General features: G+C 31.7%; 1 protein-coding gene across 1 annotated transcript in view; it reads right to left on the reverse strand.

Annotated features, from left to right (window-relative positions):
• Positions 1 to 18,649, reverse strand: part of STXBP5L (syntaxin binding protein 5L) — a 341,807-nt gene that overhangs the window by 185,592 nt on the left and 137,566 nt on the right. Inside the window, exons 8-9 of the mRNA XM_081815272.1 lie at positions 6,133 to 6,216; positions 1,228 to 1,351 (exon numbers count right to left, since the gene is read on the reverse strand). Of these exons, the coding sequence (XP_081671398.1) occupies positions 1,228 to 1,351; positions 6,133 to 6,216 (208 nt within the window). The remainder of the gene's footprint in view (positions 1 to 1,227; positions 1,352 to 6,132; positions 6,217 to 18,649) is intronic.

Raw genomic sequence — 18,649 nt, forward strand, 5'->3', positions numbered from 1 at the left:
GAGGATCAGTGCCCCATCCCCCACATTGTTCACAGGTCAAGTGTATAGAAAACAACCCAAACTGATAAATATGGATATGGTGAAACATATGAAAGTATCAAATATCCAATCAAGCCAAAAAGAACTTGTATAGAAGTTGACTGTTGAGAAGAATAGAAGTAGAAAATTTATGAATAAATCATATAATACACATACAAATAAAAGGCATAAGGAATGGGGGTAGGGGGTGGACAGAGGAACTAAACTCATCATAGAAACAAATAATTCTATCTGAGTGGGATGTATAGCAAATACCTATCCAAGGTTTCCATAATGGCAATCTTTAAATGAAGTATCTCAAACTAAGTGTGTAAAAGCAAAGTAATCTTTAAAGCTGCTAGGTTAAATGTTGTAATAATTTAAACATTTGAAGGTGGAGCATGCAACAAAAAAGAGCATGGTACAAAAAAGAGCAGACCAACACAAGATGGAATAATTTCATCTTGTGATTTATGGGTCACCAATTATAAAAAACATAATACTAAAATTTATAAATGTGATACTACAATAAGTGCTCAGAAATTATAAAATAGAATGTGTTTGATTAACTGCTAGGTTTTGACCTCTCTATTCTCACAAAAAAACAATGGTAAGAGGAAAATATGGAACTCAGATTACCACTAATATTCTCAGAAATAATATGATCATCTGAATAAAAAATATTCATTCATTTGAACTTTTTATTTTTTTCAGTTAGGTAGACAGGTAGAACATAAACCTTAAATACTTCCTTTTGATAAGGAAGATAATAAGAAATACAATACACAGTAAAACCATAGTCTCATATTTGGTGGAATCAAATAGTAGAAATGGAAATAAATGAGAGAATCTAGAAAATGCCAAAACAGTACAGGAATTAGGTCTGAAAGTCAGATCTATATAATGTCATTCTCACTACCTCCTTAACCCTGAAGACTGCTTCAGATACATCAATCATACATTATCCAATTTTTGGTTGGAAAGGTCTATATATAAGTATCACAAAGTAGGAAAGTGGATAAACAGGGAGAGGGGAAGTACAGAAAGTTTGGGGTAAAATGTGGGGATCTGAAGGAGATACAAAGAGGTATTTAGAATCAGAAGCTACATCCTATCACTTTCTTCCAAACACACTGATAACACCTGTTGTACGTCAAGTCAAGGCACTGTATTTTCAGAGTTTATTTCTTTTGAAAGCATACACCTTACCATGTGGAATTGTGGTCTGGAAGGGACGACTTGGGCTTTTCAGGTTCCATAAGGTCAAGCTACCATCTGAATGGCTGCACATGAATTGTTTGCCCTCATGATGCCAGTCAATTGAATGGATAGCCTAATGAAATAGCAATTAAAAACAAGTAGAGGGTGAAAAAAGTTGATATGTTATAGCATTCTATATTCCAAAGGAAAAATATTCTGAGATAAAATTATTATAGCAACAATACTTAAGAAACATACATAATTGTTCTGACCCAGATCATACTATCTTTGGCTTCAATCCTCTATAGGCTTATAGAAGACTATAAAAACTCATCTCCTGAGATAAAGAAAAGTTAAGTACATTTCATAATATCATTATAGCCTAGAGCTTTTTGTTGTAAATTCTATGTCCTCCCTGTATCCTATATGATCCTTTGAAAAATTATTTATATAGAAGTAAAAGCAAGGTTATCAGAAGATAATTTCTGGAAAGGTAGAGGCTTACTTCCACTTAAAGTCGCCAATTTAAATAACAATTTACACTAAGAGCCACCAGCTGAGGGCTTACTATGTGCCAGACCCCTTGGCAAAGTACCGATATTAACTATTAATTTTATAAAGCAGGTATTATTTTTTCCAATTTGCACATGGTGAAATAGGCCTACAGAAACTGATATATGTGCTCAGGTCACACAATTCAAAGCCAATGTCTATCTAACTACAAAACCCATATTCTCAATCATTTTACCATATTGCCCCTAACATATATTTTTAAATTAACTTGGCAATTTAGGGTTTAAGCAAGAAGATTCAAAACTTTTTTATAAGTTTACTCTGAAGATTTGAATTACATAAAAAAGTAATTATTCCATCTTCATATATTGTTTTATTCCCAGTGGTAGCACAGTGCCTTGCATAAAGTAGATACTCAATATCTGTTGAATGAATAATTAATGTCATCACATATTTCCACACCTTGTATTCTTTCTAAATCATAAAGTTTATATAGCCTTTCAATAATGTGTTAATCACAATGAGAGAAGCCCTAGTAGACATAAAAGCTGAACAGATATATACAACATTACCCTTTACTTAAAGGAACTTTCAAAACTGCAAAATAGGGAAGACTGAAATAAATGAATATTAATTAATAATTGTTATTTTTTGGAACTTCTAACATTTAGTTTATATATATATATATATATATACGATATACTAACCTAAGATATGTGTTTAAAACTATTATTTGTTTTCTAAATAAGAAGTATTATTAGAGTTACAGATAATTGATGGCTAGAGTAATCATTAGACATATCATAAAGGATGTAGGATATGAGCTGTATCTCAAGATAAGTAAGATTTAATTAAATGAAACAGATAACATGAAACCCTGGGCTTATGTTTTCTCTCACTCTGGTCTTTATTACTAGGTAAAGACTTTTTTTTTTTTTTTTTGCCAGGGTTCAGTAGAGACAGAAAGAAAACACTTGTCATCTTCTTATTTGCTTATTCTCACTTTTGTAGGTGGCTCAAGGGAAATGCCACTTCAGGCTTCTTCTATGTGTTAACTTGATGAACCTCAGTCAATTTAAAGTTCTCTCAGACTGCTTTGCTATGAATGGTGTGGGCATAGAGTCTCCAGCCCTAACCCTTCTTCCTATCTTACTGAATTTCTACCTACTAGAGAAGACAAATAGAAAAATAACAGCTACAACACAAAAGCAAAATAAGTACCATAAAAGAAGTATACTTATTGTACAAAAGAGTAAGCATATAAAACCAGCTTGTTATTAGAGAGTGTCAGAGTATTACTGAAGAGCTGGCATTTGAATAGATTTAATGGATAACCATCCAATTCTTTTAGTTTCATTATACCTTACCCCTTTCTTAAAAAACAACTTTAAGGGTTTACTAAAAAAAAAACACACAAATACAACTAATTCAAGAAGAATTTTAAAAGATAGAAAACAAAATATGGAAGATAAAACACTAGCTGGTTTGGTCAACTCAGCGGCTGTGATGGAGGTTCTCCAAAACAAAAAAGAGAAAGGAAACCTAAAAAGCTGGGTACCAATATGAAAAAAGGAAAAACAGCATCTAGTGAAGGAATTAAAAGGCTATCCTCATATCAAACTCTGAGAGTTTTCTCTGTGAGAGATTATTTAGAAATATTAATGTAATAAAATAAAACTTTCACAGCTAATATGTAAATTCATGTAGTTATTTACATGAAAATTATCTTGGATTTACAAAACAAAACTTTCAATTCACCCATGGCTATTCAAGGTGCTACTCTGGTAGTTGAAATAGTTTTACAGTGGCTACAGTTTAATAGGATTTTGATACACAAAAGAGGAAAGAAGGGAGTTTATGGTGAGGAATTAGCTTGAGCAAAGGCTTGAAGGTAGGAAATAAATAATATGTTTAGGAGATAGTAATATGTCTGAAGTGTGAGGAGTGTATAGAAGGATACACTGCATTAAACTAAAGGGAAAAATAACATCAGGGCCTTGAATCTCATGTAAAGTAATAAAGCCTTTCTATTGTTGATAATTGGGAGCCATTCAAAGTTTCTGAGGTAGAGAATTACATGACCTATGGCTTAAAATGATAATCTTATTAGTGAAAGATATACTGAAAAGGTAAGATATCAGAGGAAAAGCAATTAGTTAAAAGGCTACCATCGTCTTTTAGGAAAAACATAACAACCTAGACTAGACAATTGAATGTGGGAATGAAAAAAGAAGAAATGAATGAGAGACAACATAAAAACAGAATTAAGAGACTATAAAACTGATAGCATATGATATACAGAGAAGAAAGGATCAAATATGACTCTGAGGGTTACAAACAAATAAATAATCAAAATTTAAAAACTGAAAAAGAGAACACAGAACAAGGTTTAGGTCTTGAAGTGTAAATTCAGTGCCAATGAGATATTTATCTGGGCTTAATGCAACAGATTTTTAGATACACAGATCAAGAGGTCAGGAGAAAGGTAAAGGTGAGAGATCCAAGGATTTTAAATTTATTAGAATAAAATTAATATTTGAAATGATGGGAGAAGATATAAATGTAAACTGGAGGTGAAATGAAGAGGGTGAAGACATAAAATCCTGAAGAGTATCTATAATTTAAAGGAAAGTAAGGAAAGAATCAGTGATAGAGAAAGGAAGGGTGAAAAATGAGGTAGAAAGACAAAAACAAGGGAAGAAACCATTTTAGGAAGGAGGGGCTGATGTAAAGACACAGGTTTAATGAGGAACTTAAAAGACTTTGAAGGGATCACTATGTATAGTAATCAAGAGATCTTTGATAACTTAATAGAAACCACTTCATAATAGTATTAAGAATTATTTCTAAATATCAGAGGTAAAGTGCTAAGGAAAGTTTTAAATGTTTGGCAGTAAAATAATGTATATAACTATCTCCATTAAAATGATAGGATATATAACTATGCATCAAAGTAAATAGATTATATGCATATATACATGTATAAGTCAATATTTAAAATTATTTCTAGGTATAAAGTAGATATAGTGTAGTACTCGACTTAAACATTGCTAATGCTTATTTAAACACTTCATTGCAAAATTATTTTTGCTCACTTTTTAAGATTAGAAGTCTTTCTTCTACAATGTTTTAGGTTAAAAAAACCTCTGGATTTCCTTTTTAGATGACCTACTCTATTTCCAACTGGCTAAATACTCAGATAATATTTGTACTCTTATCTAGCTACTAGTTTTGAGAGAGGAATCTAATATCATCTTTGTACTTTGTATATTTAATAAAAGAAAAATCTAGCTTAGCTTCCCAGGACCTTCTTTCCTTATGATTCAAGATGCCCTAGAAGTTCATCACAGAGAGCATAATTGTAAGACATCACCTGCCAGACAGTATTTTTCACCAATGACCAAATTACCCAGTTGCTATATCATTTACCCCTGAACTCTTTGTCACTACGAGAAGTATCTTATATATACCATAAAATCTTAGTTTGCCAGAACTATTAAGAAATGAATTGGGGGTGTGTATAGCTATGAGATACCCAAAGGCATATATCTTTAAGCACCAAAACTAAAAAATTCAACTGTTATGAGGGGATGGGAGGTAGCACACAAAGAAATGTGTTGTTTTTTAAAAATTTTTTCTTTCTATTTATATCAGTGTTGCCTTAAATTCTGCATTCTTCTCATATAAGTGCAGGTGATACCAGATAATGATTATTGACTGTATTTTCTTCCTATCTCTCCCTACTCCACCATTTTTAAAATTGAATTTAGAGCTTACATGATCACCTTTATTCCCAAAACTATAAGAGGTAATTACCCTTTTTCACTTTTTGCCCCAGGCTATCTTCACATTAACTTCTTCTGAAGGGGGATATCCTTAATGGCCTAGAATCAACCTTGGAACAACTAAAGTAAAAACCTAACCAAATCTCAACTATGTACAATAAAACTCACTTTAAGATCTTACCCTTATTATTAAGTAGTACTATTTACAAAATCAATCTTTATTCTGAGATAAGGCCTTTCAAACTGACCTCTTAAATTTTCTGCCACAGAAAAAGAATTTTCTAAGAAAGGTGTGAATAATGTTTTAGAGATCTTAAGGATAATGAGGCAAGACATAATAACCATGTAACCTAATGGAAGGAAAAGGATAAGTAATAAGCATCAATGTATATTAAGATGCCAGAAAGGGCCCAAAAATAGTCAATCAAGGCAGAATTCTCATTCAGGAGAATGATCCAGAGTTGGAACTTGGGCAAATGCCAACATGAAGTATGAGACACTGGGTCAGACCCAGTTACTCAATGATAAAAGTATTGGTAATATACAAAGCTTACAAGTAGAAAACAGGCACAAAGTCATAATACTCTTTTCAAATATTTCAGTAGAAGTCACTTACCTCATCATAATAAACTCTTAGTTCTGCTCTTTTAGATTTCAAGTCCCAGAATACTACAGTACCATTTTCATAACCTATCAGCAGCTGGAAAACATTAGAATAATCATTTTTATAATTCTAACAATTTTAACTTGCTCTGAATAAAGTTTAATGTTAATACAATAAAGTAAAATCATATCACATATTACAATTTTATTTAGAATGCCAATTTTTCCAGAACCTGAATATAGATTTCCTACATTTTAAAAAAATGGCAAATAAACTCTACTTCAATAAATATTTACCAATGAAATCGTCCTCACTCCCAATTTCCAAGAGAAATTGAGGAAACATGTATATATATATATGAATGCAAAAATAAATAAGAAAAATTGGAGCAAAAGAAAAATGGGATAGAAAATGAAGATGAAATAAAGGATGAAATGGGATAAGTTTAATAACCAATGTATATGCAATTCAGTCCTATGCACTTAAAAAGTATGGCCACAAATTTGGCTTCTAATTTCTTTATATCAAGTCCTATTTTCTCTTTGACTTATGTCCATATTTTAAACTGGTGATTTATGAACCCTCAGAAGTTCACAAGTTATTCTAGAGATTCACATCATTAAAAATGGTCGATATTTATAAATCAATAAATAAGACAATAAAATACATGGTTTCATTTTAAAATAGAAGTATTTGAGAGCAGATAATGATTAATAGATGATCATATTCAAGACTCAGTGAAATACTGCTAGCCATGCTGACGATTTTTATATCATATAATTCTGACTTATTATTTGTAGTTATATTTTGTTAAATTTACTCTATCATTAGTTTAAAAAAACAGAAAGGATAAAAAGAGGCCAGTGTTCAAATAATGATAATATTGCCCATGAATCTGCTTTCAGATGATTTTCTTGAAATCCATTAGTAGTATTTCTCCGATGAAAATTCTTATACTGTGCATAAAAATGTTTCAATAATTCCAAAACACTAGTGGTAAAAATAGAAAATAGAGTGGTGGTTATAAGCTACTCCTATACAGCATCCTGAGACCTAATCACTTACCTCAACATTTTATAACAGGACACAAAAAAATGACAAAACTAAATGAGCTAGTTTTAACAGGAAATTTAAAAATTTCAACAGGTCATGAAATCAATGTATATTTTTGAAGCTATAACATATTTAAGGATTTTATTTTTATTATTTTTTAATCTTTATTTTTTAACTAAAAATTTTTTTGAGTATAGTTGATCCAGAATGCTATATTAGTTTCAGGTGTACAACATAGTGATTCAACTCTTATGTTATTCTATGCTCACAAGTGTAGCCACCATCTGTCACCATACAACTTTATTATAGTATCATTGACTATATTCCCTATGTTGTGCCTTTTATTCCTGGGACTTACTCATTCCATAACTGGAAGCCTGTATCTCCCACTCCCCATCACCCATTTTGCCCATTCCCTACCCCTCTTCCCTCTGGCAACCATCAATTGTTCTCTGTACTTATAGATTCTGTTTTTTGTTTATTCATTTGGTTTTTTTAGATTCCACATAAGAAAATAATCATATTTGTCTTTCCTAATCTGATTTATTTCACTTAGCATAATACCCTACTGGTCTATCCATGTTGTCACAAATGTAACAATCTCCTTTTTTTATGACTGCATAATGTTCCATTGTGTATATACACCACATCTTCCTTATCCTTTTGTCTACTGATGGACACTTAGGTTGCTTCAATATCTTGGCTATTGTCAATAATACTGCAGTAAACATAGGGGTGCATATATCTTTTTGAATTAGTGTTTTTGTGGGGTTTTTTTTTGGTAAATACCCAGTGGTGGAATTATTGAATCATATGGTATTTCTATTTTTAATTTTCAATGGCAACCTACTGAATGGGAGAAGATATTTGCAAAAGATATATCTGATAAGGGGCTAATATCCAAAATATATAAAGAACTTATACAACTCAACACCAAAAAACAATCTGATAAGGGGTGCCTGGGTGGCTCAGTTGGTTAAGTGTCTGCCTTTGGCTCAGGTCATGATCTTAGGGTCTTGGGGTCAAGCCCCACATCAGGTTCCCTGCTCAGCGGAGTGTCTGCTTCTCCCTCTCCCTTTGCCCCTTCCCACTGCACATGCTCTCTCTCTCTCAAATAAATATATTTTTTAAAAAGCACAATAATTTGGGGGTGGAGTCTTTTGGGTTTTCCACTTAAAGCATCATGTCATCTGCGAAGAGAGAGAGTTTGACTTCTTCTTTGCCAATTTGGATACCTTTTATTTCATTTTTGCAAATAACACTACAGACAAAGGGCTGATATCCAAGATCTACAAAGAACTTCTCAAACTCAACACCCAAAAAACAAATAATCAAGTCAAAAAGTGGGCAGAAGACATGAACAGACACTTCTCCAAAGAAGACACACAAATACTAACAGACACATGAAAAAATGTTCATCATCATTAGCCATCAGGGAAATACAAATCAAAACCACATTGAGATACCACCTTACACCAGTTAGAATGGCAAAAATTGACAAGGCAAGAAACAACAAATGTTGGAGAGGTTGTGGAGAAAGGGGAAGCCTCCTACACTGTTGGTGGAAATGCAAGCTGCTACAGCCACTTTGGAAAACAGTGTGGAGGTGCCTCAAAAAATTAAAAATAGAGCTACCCTATGACCCAGCAATTGCACTACTGGGTATTTAGCCCAAAAACACAGATGTAGTGAAAAGAAGGGCGATATGCACCCCAAAGTTCATAGCAGCAATGTCCACAATAGCCAAACTGTGGAAAGAGCTGAGATGCCCTTCAGCAGATGAATGGATAAAGATGTGGTCCATATATACAATGGATTATTACTCAGCCATCAGAAAGGATGAATACCCAACTTTTACATCAACATGGATGGGACTGGAGGAGATTATGCTAAGTGAAATAAGTCAAGCCGAGAAAGTCAATTGTCATATGGTTTCACTTATTTGTGGAACATAATGAATAGCATGGAGCACATTAGGAGAAGGAAGGGAAAAATGAAGGGGGAGAAATCGGAGGGGAAGACGACCCATGAGAGACTATGGACTCTGAGAAACAAACTGAGTGTTTTAGAGGGGAGGGGATGGGGAGATGGGTTAGCCCGGTGATGGGTATTAAGGAGGGCACATATTGCATGGAGCACTGAGTGTTATACACAAATCATGAATCATGGAACATTACATCAAAATCTAATGATGTACTGTATGGTGACTAACATAATAAAATAAAAAAAGAATTAAATATAAATTTAAAAAGCACAATAATCTGATTAAAAATGGACAGAGGACCTAAATAGACATTTTCCCAAAAAAGACATACAGATGGCCAGCAGACACATGATAAGGTACACAACATCACTAATCACCAGGGAAATGCAAATCAAAACCACAATAAAATATCACCTTACACCTGTCAGAATGGCTAAAATAATAAAGAAAGTTTTCATTATTAAATCACATATAATAAATTTGAAAATTGATTTGACAAAAACATTGAGCTTCTTTACATACTAAATTAAATGGCTAAATTCAAAAAGTCAAAATTAAGTGTAAACTTCAAAAATATTTGTTAAAATAAAATAAAATAAAATTTATATAACATCATAAATACTGTACTATTATGCATTTTAACTTCAAGTCAGCTCTTTTTTACATACTAGAGAAAATGATGTATCATTAAACCAATTCCTATGGAATCCAGGGAAAGATTTGTAAGTCTAAAAAGTTTGCTAAGTTTCACTTAGCAAGAGAATGAATAATATGACCTTTCAAAATTTGAGCCCTAAGATGTAATGAAATAAAAATCTAAAATCCTATTATATTTTTTCATAGAAACATCTGAAAGATATTAGTTGTTTTGTTTATAAAACATTACTAGCAATAACCACAGTAAATAACAAAATATAAACTACCTAACCTCAAAATGTCATACATTATTGAGATAACTATGCAATATTATGATATAGGAAGTATGAAAAAATATTAGAATCACTTAGAGAATTGAGAAAGAGAAAAGAAGCTCCTGATATCCAGGAGACATCTGACCAGGTCACTCTGTGACCATGATTAAGACAAAAACAAGATCACTCTGCAATCATGTCTGACCACACCAAAACATGGGTATCACCTAGGTCACAAAAATATATTACATATATTTTTACATAATTATATATTATACTCTTATATAATATATATAATTTCAAAAATTTATCTCTCACAATAGAATTCAAGTATTGTGAAGGCAAAGAAGTAAGGTGACTTCCTAATTACTATATCATCAGGACCTGGAACAGTATCTGAAGAAAATAGGTATCTGATAAATATCTGTGAAATTAATTATTAAATACCACAAAATCAAAATCACAGATACTATATTCCCTAAAATCTATGAAGTAATATTTGAAGTCATTAACAAAAATATTTTGGGAAATAAAAAATATACTTCAAAGTAATTATGGTCAAAGAAGAAATTATAAGGAAAAGTATGAAACAGAACTGAACAAGAATGCCTTATATTAAAACTTCAAGAGGGAAATTTATTATTTTATAAATTATTTTATAAATCTTCTTCATATGAAAAGAAGAAAAATTTTTTAAAATAAATTTCTTTTATCAGGAGTAGGTGTTTTTTAATAAATATGTTTGTTGAAGAATACATAGAGAAAAGCACACAAATTATAGATGTCTTTAATGAATTATGAAGTTGAATATACCTGTGAAACTACTACCTGGGTCAAAAAATATAATAGAAAAACAAGAAATAGAAAAAAAAATACAAAATACACAGAAGCCTATTTCATACCCTTAACCAATCAACATTCCCATCTTCTTTTTATCCTCTTTTCTAAAAGTAACTACAGCCTTCTAACTATAGGTTATTGGTATCTGTTTTTGAATTTTATATGAGTGGAATTATACATTTATCCTTTTATACAATTATCCTTTTCTGTCCTGCTCCTATTTCTAAACATGATATTTATAGCAGTAATTCATTCACTTTTATTATTGTAATAGTATTTCATTGTTTGGGTATGACAATACCACAATTTATTCATTTTACAGGTGATATAATAACATTACTATGAACAAATTTGTATATGTCTTCTAGAGAATATATATATGAGTTTCTGTCAGGTATATACTGATTCATGGAGTAAGGGTATGTTTAACTTTAATAAATAACTGCCAAGCAGTTTTCCAAAGTGGTTGTACCAATTTTGATTTCCATAAGCTGCATATCAAAGCTCCAATTCCTTTTCATCTTTTTTTAATAACTAATATTGTTAATGGCTGTACAGTGTTAAATAGGAGTATGATAGGCATCTTTGTCTCATTTCAGAATGCAGGAGTAAAGCTAATTAATTCATAATTAAGGAGGATATTTTCATAGTTCTGGGTAAATAAAGTTCAGATTAACAAAGTTCCTTTCTTTTAGTGTAACAAATTTTTATCACAAAGGGAAGTTGATTTTTATCAAATACTTTTCTATCTTTTTATTGTCATATACTTTTTTCTCCATATTTGTAAATATGAAAATTCCATTGATTTTTTAAAATTTTTATTTAAATTGCATACAGTGCAATATTGGTTTTGGGAGTAGAATTCAGTGATCCATCACTTACATACAATATCTAGTGCTCATCATAACAAGTGCCTTCCTTAATAGCTATCATCCATCTAGCCTATCTCCCCACACCACCTCCCTCTATCAACCCTCAGTTTATTCTCTATTGTTAAGAGTCTCTTATGGTTTCTTTCACTCTCTCTCTTTAATTATTAAATACCTCTCTCTCTTTTGTTTGTTGGGAGATTTTTTTTTTATTACTGATTTAATTTCTTTGCTTGCTATCCGTCTGTTCAAATTTTCTACTTCTTCGTGTTTCAGTTTTGGTAGTTTGTATGTTTCTAGGAATTTATCCATTTCTGTATGTTTCTAGGAATTTATCCATTTCTTCCAGATTGCCCAATTTGTTGACATATAATTTTTCATAATATTCTCTTGTAATTGTATTTCTGTGGTGTTGTTTGTGATTTCTCCTCTTTCATTGGTGATTTTACTTATTTGGGTCCTTTCTCTTTTCTTTTTGATAAGTCTGGCTAGGGGTTTATCCATTTTAGTGATTCATTTGAAGAACCAACTCTTAGTTTTGTTGATATGTTCTACTGATTTTTTTTTGTTTATACATCATTTATTTCTGCTCTAATATTTATTATTTCCCCTCTTCTGCTGGATTTAGGCTTTATTTGTTGTTCCTTTTCTAGCTCCTTTAGGCTAAGGTTAGGTTGTATATTTGAGACTTTTCTTGCTTCTTGAGGTAAGGCCTGTATTGCAACATACTTCCCTCTTAGGACTGCCATTGTTGCATCCCAAAGGTTTTGGATAGTAGTGTTTTCATTTTCATTTGTTTCCATGTACTTTTTTATTTGATCTTAAATATCCCAGTTAACCCATTCTGTAGTAGGATGTTCTGTAACCCTCATATATTTGTGGTTTTTCCAAATTTTCTTGTGGTTGACTTCAAGTTTCATGGTGTTGTTGTCTGAAAATATGCATGGTATAATCTCAATCTTTTTGTACTTGTTGAGGCCTAATTTGTGACCTAGTAGGTGATCTATTCTGGAGAATGTTCCATGTGCACTCGAAAAGAACGTGTATTCTGCTGCTTTAGGATGAAATGCTCTGAATATACCTGTTAAGTCCATCTGATCCAGTGTGTCATTCAAAGCATTTTTCCTTATTGATTTTCTGCTTAGATGATCTGTCCATTGATGTAAGTGGGGTGTTAAAGTCCCCTACTATTATTGTATTATTATCAATGAGTTTTTTTATGCTAATTATTAATTGTTTTATATATTTGGATGCTCCCAAGGTGGGGGCATAAATATTTACAATATTATCCATCTTCTTGATGGATATACCCCTTATGATATAATGCCCTTCCTCGTCTCTTGTTACATATAGTTTTTGTTTTAAAATGTAGTTTGTCTGATGTAAGTATGGCTACTCCAGCTTTCTTCTGATGTCCATTAGCATGATTGGTGGCTCTGTATCCCCTCACTTTCCATCTGCAGGTGTTTTTAGGTCTAAAATGAATCACTTTAGGCAGCATATAGGTAGATCTTGTTTTTTTTTATCCATTCTAATACTCTATGTCTTTTGTTTAGAGCATTTAGTCTATTTACATTCAGAGTGGTTATTGAAAGATATGAATTTAGTGCCAATGTTTTACCCATAAAGTTGGTGTTCCTGGTGATTTTCTCTGTTCTTTTCTAGTCTTTGTTGCTTTTGGTCTTCTTTTTCCTCACTCAAAGAGTCCTCCTTATTATTTCTTGCAGGGCTGGTTTAGTGTTCACGAACTCCTTTAGTTTTTGCTTGTCTGGGAAACTTTATCCTCCTATTCTGAATGACAGCCTTGCTGGATAAAGTATTCTTGGCTACATATTTTTCCCATTCAGCACATTGAATATATCCACTGATTTTGAAAAGTTAAAACAATTTTATATTCCTGGGATGAATGCAAAGTTGTTGTATTCCTTTTTGTCTTCTCTTTGATTCCTTTTTTATTTTTTAGATTTTATTTATTCATTTGACAGAGAGAGACACAGCAAGAGAGGGAACACATTCAGGCAACTGATTAAATGAGCCCCACCCACATTGTGGAGAGCAATCTACTTTACTCAGTCTACTTATTTAAATGTTAATCTCATCCAGAACATCCTCATAGAAACACTCAGAATAATATTTGAACAAATCTCTGGACACTCCACAGTTCAGGTCATGTTAACACATAAAATTAACCATCACATCTTTATTATCTTTCTTCTAGTTTCTTTGAGTTTAATTCAGTATTTTTCTATTTTTACACTAAGATCATTGATTTATAGCTTTTCTTCACTTTAAAAAAAAATCTTAACAAAAGCTATATATTTCCCCTAAGCACAGCTTTAGCTACATTCCACAAGTTTTTGACATATCATAGTTCTATTGTAATTTAACTTAAAATATATTCTACCTTCGATACTGATTTCTTCTTTGACATAAGTTATGCAGAAGTGTAGTGCTTAATTACTAAGCATTTAGGAGATTTCCTATTTATATTTTATTAACAATCTTGCTAAATTTTCCAGGTTAGAGAATATATTGAATATTATAATCCCAAGAAATTTGTTGAAACAGGATTTATGGCTCAACAAATGTACAATTTTGGTAAATACACCATGTACACTAGAAAATAATGTATGGTATGCAGATGTTGGGTGTAATGTACTATATATGTCAATTATGTTGGTTAATCATGTTCAGATTTTCTTTAACCTCACTAATTACTTCTTTATTTGCTTACTTTTGCTCCTTAGGTTTGTGGTGGAATTAGGAAGTGGAACCTTTGGCAAGTGATTTGATCTTAAAGGTGGCACACTAAAGAAGAGGAGCAGTGCCTTTATAAAAGAGACTCTAGAAAGCTCTCTTTCCCTTTTTACTGTGTGAAGACACACTATGAAGAAGGCCATCTAGAATCTGGACCCTCATTAGACACCAAATCTGCTAGTGCCTTAATCTTGCTCTTTCCAGCCTCAGAACTATGAGAAATAAATATTGTTTAAGCCATCCAATCTATGGTATTTTTGTTATAGCAACCTGAACTAAGGCATCTAACTTTGTCTGATATTACTATAGCTACACCAGTTTTTTGTTTTTGTTTTTGCTTAGGGTATGCATGCTGTATCTTTTCCTATCCTTTTACATTCAGCTTTTCTATAACCTTAAGATTAAAAATGTGTCTCTTGTAACAACATATCACTATTTTAACACAGTCTGAAAATTACTATCTTTAGCCTATTTGTTTACATTTAATATAATTGCTGTCATACTTTAGAGCAAATCTATCTGCTTATTTTATATTTGCCCAATCTGTTTAATGTTATTTTTTCATTTTTTGTTTTCTTTTGGGTTAATAATTTTTTGTTATCTCAGTTCCCTATTAACTTATCCATATCCATATATTTATTATTCTTTATTACCTACATGAATATAAAATGTTTTTATGAGTTATCAAACTATAATATAAATTAGTACTTTTGTTACTTTTTGGAAGCTATAAGGACCTTGGAACTTTGATTCAACAGATTTTATCCCCACTTTTGACTATTTTTAACTTAAATGAATATTATTTTTCAATGTATTATATTCCCAGAAGTAATTACTATTTTTATAAAATATTCCCTAGATTTACCCATAATTGTTCTTTATTCCTCCTACATCTGTGTTCTTTTATAATCAATTTCATTCCCATAGAGAATTATAGTTTTTTCATTAGAGCAGATTTGCTATTTATTATTGCAAATTATGTTAAGTTGCTATAATTTCATGATATGTTTTTTAAGGGTATTTTTGTAGAGCATAGAATTTTTTTCTGTAGGTGCTTTTTTCTGTCAGTACCTTGAAATGATCACTCAATTGTCCTCATTTCCCATTTTTCTGTTAAGATGTCTGCTGTTAGTCTTTTTTTTTTCTATACTCTGCTTTTAAGATTATTCTCTTTGTCTTTGATATGCCTAGGTGAAATTTACTTTTTGTTAAGCTTTCTTTGAGTCTGTAGTGCATCTTAGATTTTGGTATCTGTCATCAGTTTGAAAAATTATCATCCATTCATTCTTCAAATATTGCTGCTGTCACATTCTCTTTTTCTTCCTCCAGGACTCTAATTACATATATATTCCACATTTCATTATGTCCCAAATGCTCTTCATCCTTTTGGCTTACCATACTTTCATTTGGATATTTTCTTCTGACCTATCTCCCAGGTCACTAATTCTCTCTTCATCTATTTACAACCAGTTATTTTGTTTTCGGTTATACTTTTCATTTTTCTGCTGAAAACTCCATCATTTTTATTTATTAAACATTTCAATCACACTTACTTTAAAGTCCACATTTGGTAACTGCTCTTTGAATTTCCTGTTGGCCCATCTCTACTTACTATCTGTTCTCTTGGTTTCTGGTGAATTCTGATCATTTAATATACCATGTTATTTTTACTTTCAGTATCGAGGATAAGTATGGGAGAAATGTAGTGATAAATAAAGGCTCTGGGTGATGTTTTCTTCTTCCATAAAGAATTTATGATTTTATCAGTCAGCTAGACTAAGGCAGACCAACTTAATCCCAAAAAGGATTCAGATAATGTTAAGAAAAATTTCAGTTATTTAAAGGACTAGTTTATTTCCAGTTCAACCTTATTTGTAGGGTATCCCTTTGGAGCCACACTGAAAGCTTAGAGTGATTATCAGAGACTTTATTTTTGGCTTGCCCTGAACTCCTTTTCTCATCCACACTACTCTTCTGTGCCCTAAAACTGCAGAAAATTTTGCTTAGCCTCTCAGCCAATAACTTTGTTTGGTTACTCAATATCTTAGCATTCTTTTCAAATAGGAAAATTCCTAGAAGGGAAAATTGTGGCAAGTGTTTCTGGGTTTCTTTCTGTGGAATCAAGAGCTTACAAATCTTCACAGCCTTGGGCACTCTCTGGTGCCCTCAAATAGATTTTCAAAAATATTTTGTCCAGATTTTGTAGTTTTCCCAGTGGGGAGGACTGATCTGAAATAGGATAGTCTTCCATTGTCAAAAGTGGAAATACTGTGGATATTAAACTGTATTCAAAGACATTTTCAGCATCGATGGAGATGATCATAATTTTTTTCCTTAGATCTGTTAATCACAAACTGTATTGATGGATTTTCTCATAGTATCTATCCTTGCAACCCTTGAAAAAAACACCATTCATCAGTGTTTGTTTTTGAATATGCTTTTGGAGACTGTGTCCTATAGGATATTTTATTTAAAACTTTTCCACTGATATTAATAAATTCAATAAATCTGTGTTTTCCTCTGTGAAACTTTTTTCAGGCTTAGTTGTAACTTATTAAATAAAAACAATTTTAATACTTCCTTTTCTTAAACTACTCAGAACAGGGGTTGGTAAACTTTTTCTCTAAAGGAACAGACAGTAAATATCTTACACTTTCCAGACCACACAATCTCAAAAAAACAAAAATAAAAACAACTTATTTACACTAATAGGAAATAGGCCAGATTTGTCCCACAGGCCACAGTGGCAACCCCTGCTTTAGAATAGTTGATGTAGCATTGTATTATAATAGTACTTAAAAATTTAGTAAAATTTCCCTGTAAAACTATTTGGGTCTGGTACTTTTATTTGTGCATAGTAATTAAATAACTTCCTCATTTTCTTAAACTTTCTGTCTCTATTGGTGTCAATGATGATAAATTTATTTCCCTGGGAAATTACCAATTTTACCTATGATTTTAAATGTATCTGCTAGAGTTGTGTAAAATAATTAATTTGGATGTTTAAAAATTTCCTTAGTTTTAGTGTATTTCTTCTTGTTTTGTGTGTCATTTGTGTAACTTTGTTTTCCCCTATTTTTCTTCATCAGGCCAGATAGTAGTTTGCATATTTTGTTTATGTTCTATGCAAAGAACCAGCATATTGATTAATTTAGAAGACACCTTAAAAACAGGAGAACTCCCTAAGTTCCACTTTTATCTTTATATTTCCTTCCTGCTTCCTTTTGCTTTATTTTCTTATTCTTTTTCTAGCTTTTTTGTTTCATATTGAATTTATTTAAATTTCTAACTTTTATTCACATAAGTATTAAATGCTGTATTATTTTATAATTGTTTTAATTATATTTCATAGAAATTATATTTCATATTTCATAGGTAGTATTACAATATTGTTAATTTTTATATATTCTTCAATTTTGGTTTGTATTTTCTACTTGACCTAATAGTTATTTAATGAGAGTCTTTAAATTTCCAAGTGGAAAGGAATTTTTGCTTTCAGATTTTTTATTATTGTATTTCACTCTCTATATGAAATGCACAATCAATTATATTGCTTGGGGATCAGGATTTTTCTTCATCAGATCACTCAAGATCACACCTAAGTGGAGATGTAATTGAGTAGTAGTCAGTGTCTAGATAATACCAACCAATCATCTGACATGTGAGGCAAGCCTAAATTCTGTCCCCCATCAGTTGGTTTTAGGTATTCGATCCCCACCCCATGAGACCATATATATGGGTTGAGCGAAAGGCATTGTTGCAACAGATGGAATTCTAGGACCTCCATTTATCTAATTATGCCTTTTAGACAACTGAAGGCTGATTTCCTGAATAAACCACTTTGACTATAAAATGGTTTGTCAGTTCCCTCACCCATTTGTATGACTCAATGAGTATTATAACACTTAATTCATAATGGATAGCTCAGGTTACATTATCATTTGATGTCCCATGGTTAGGTGTTCAATGTCTACAAGAGCTCACTAGCATACCAGGAGTTGCTTTGAAAATGGAGAACAGCTGTTGTGACTTTCTTATCGGGCTTTCCAACAGACCATTCTTATCTACCAGATACATTAAGCTCCATCAGATCTGCTAGATCATAGGCACCAAGT

This window comes from Leptonychotes weddellii, chromosome 1 (assembly GCF_054177405.1).
Source record: "Leptonychotes weddellii isolate Sample4059 chromosome 1, ASM5417740v2, whole genome shotgun sequence".
Classification (NCBI taxonomy): Eukaryota; Metazoa; Chordata; class Mammalia; order Carnivora; family Phocidae; genus Leptonychotes; species Leptonychotes weddellii.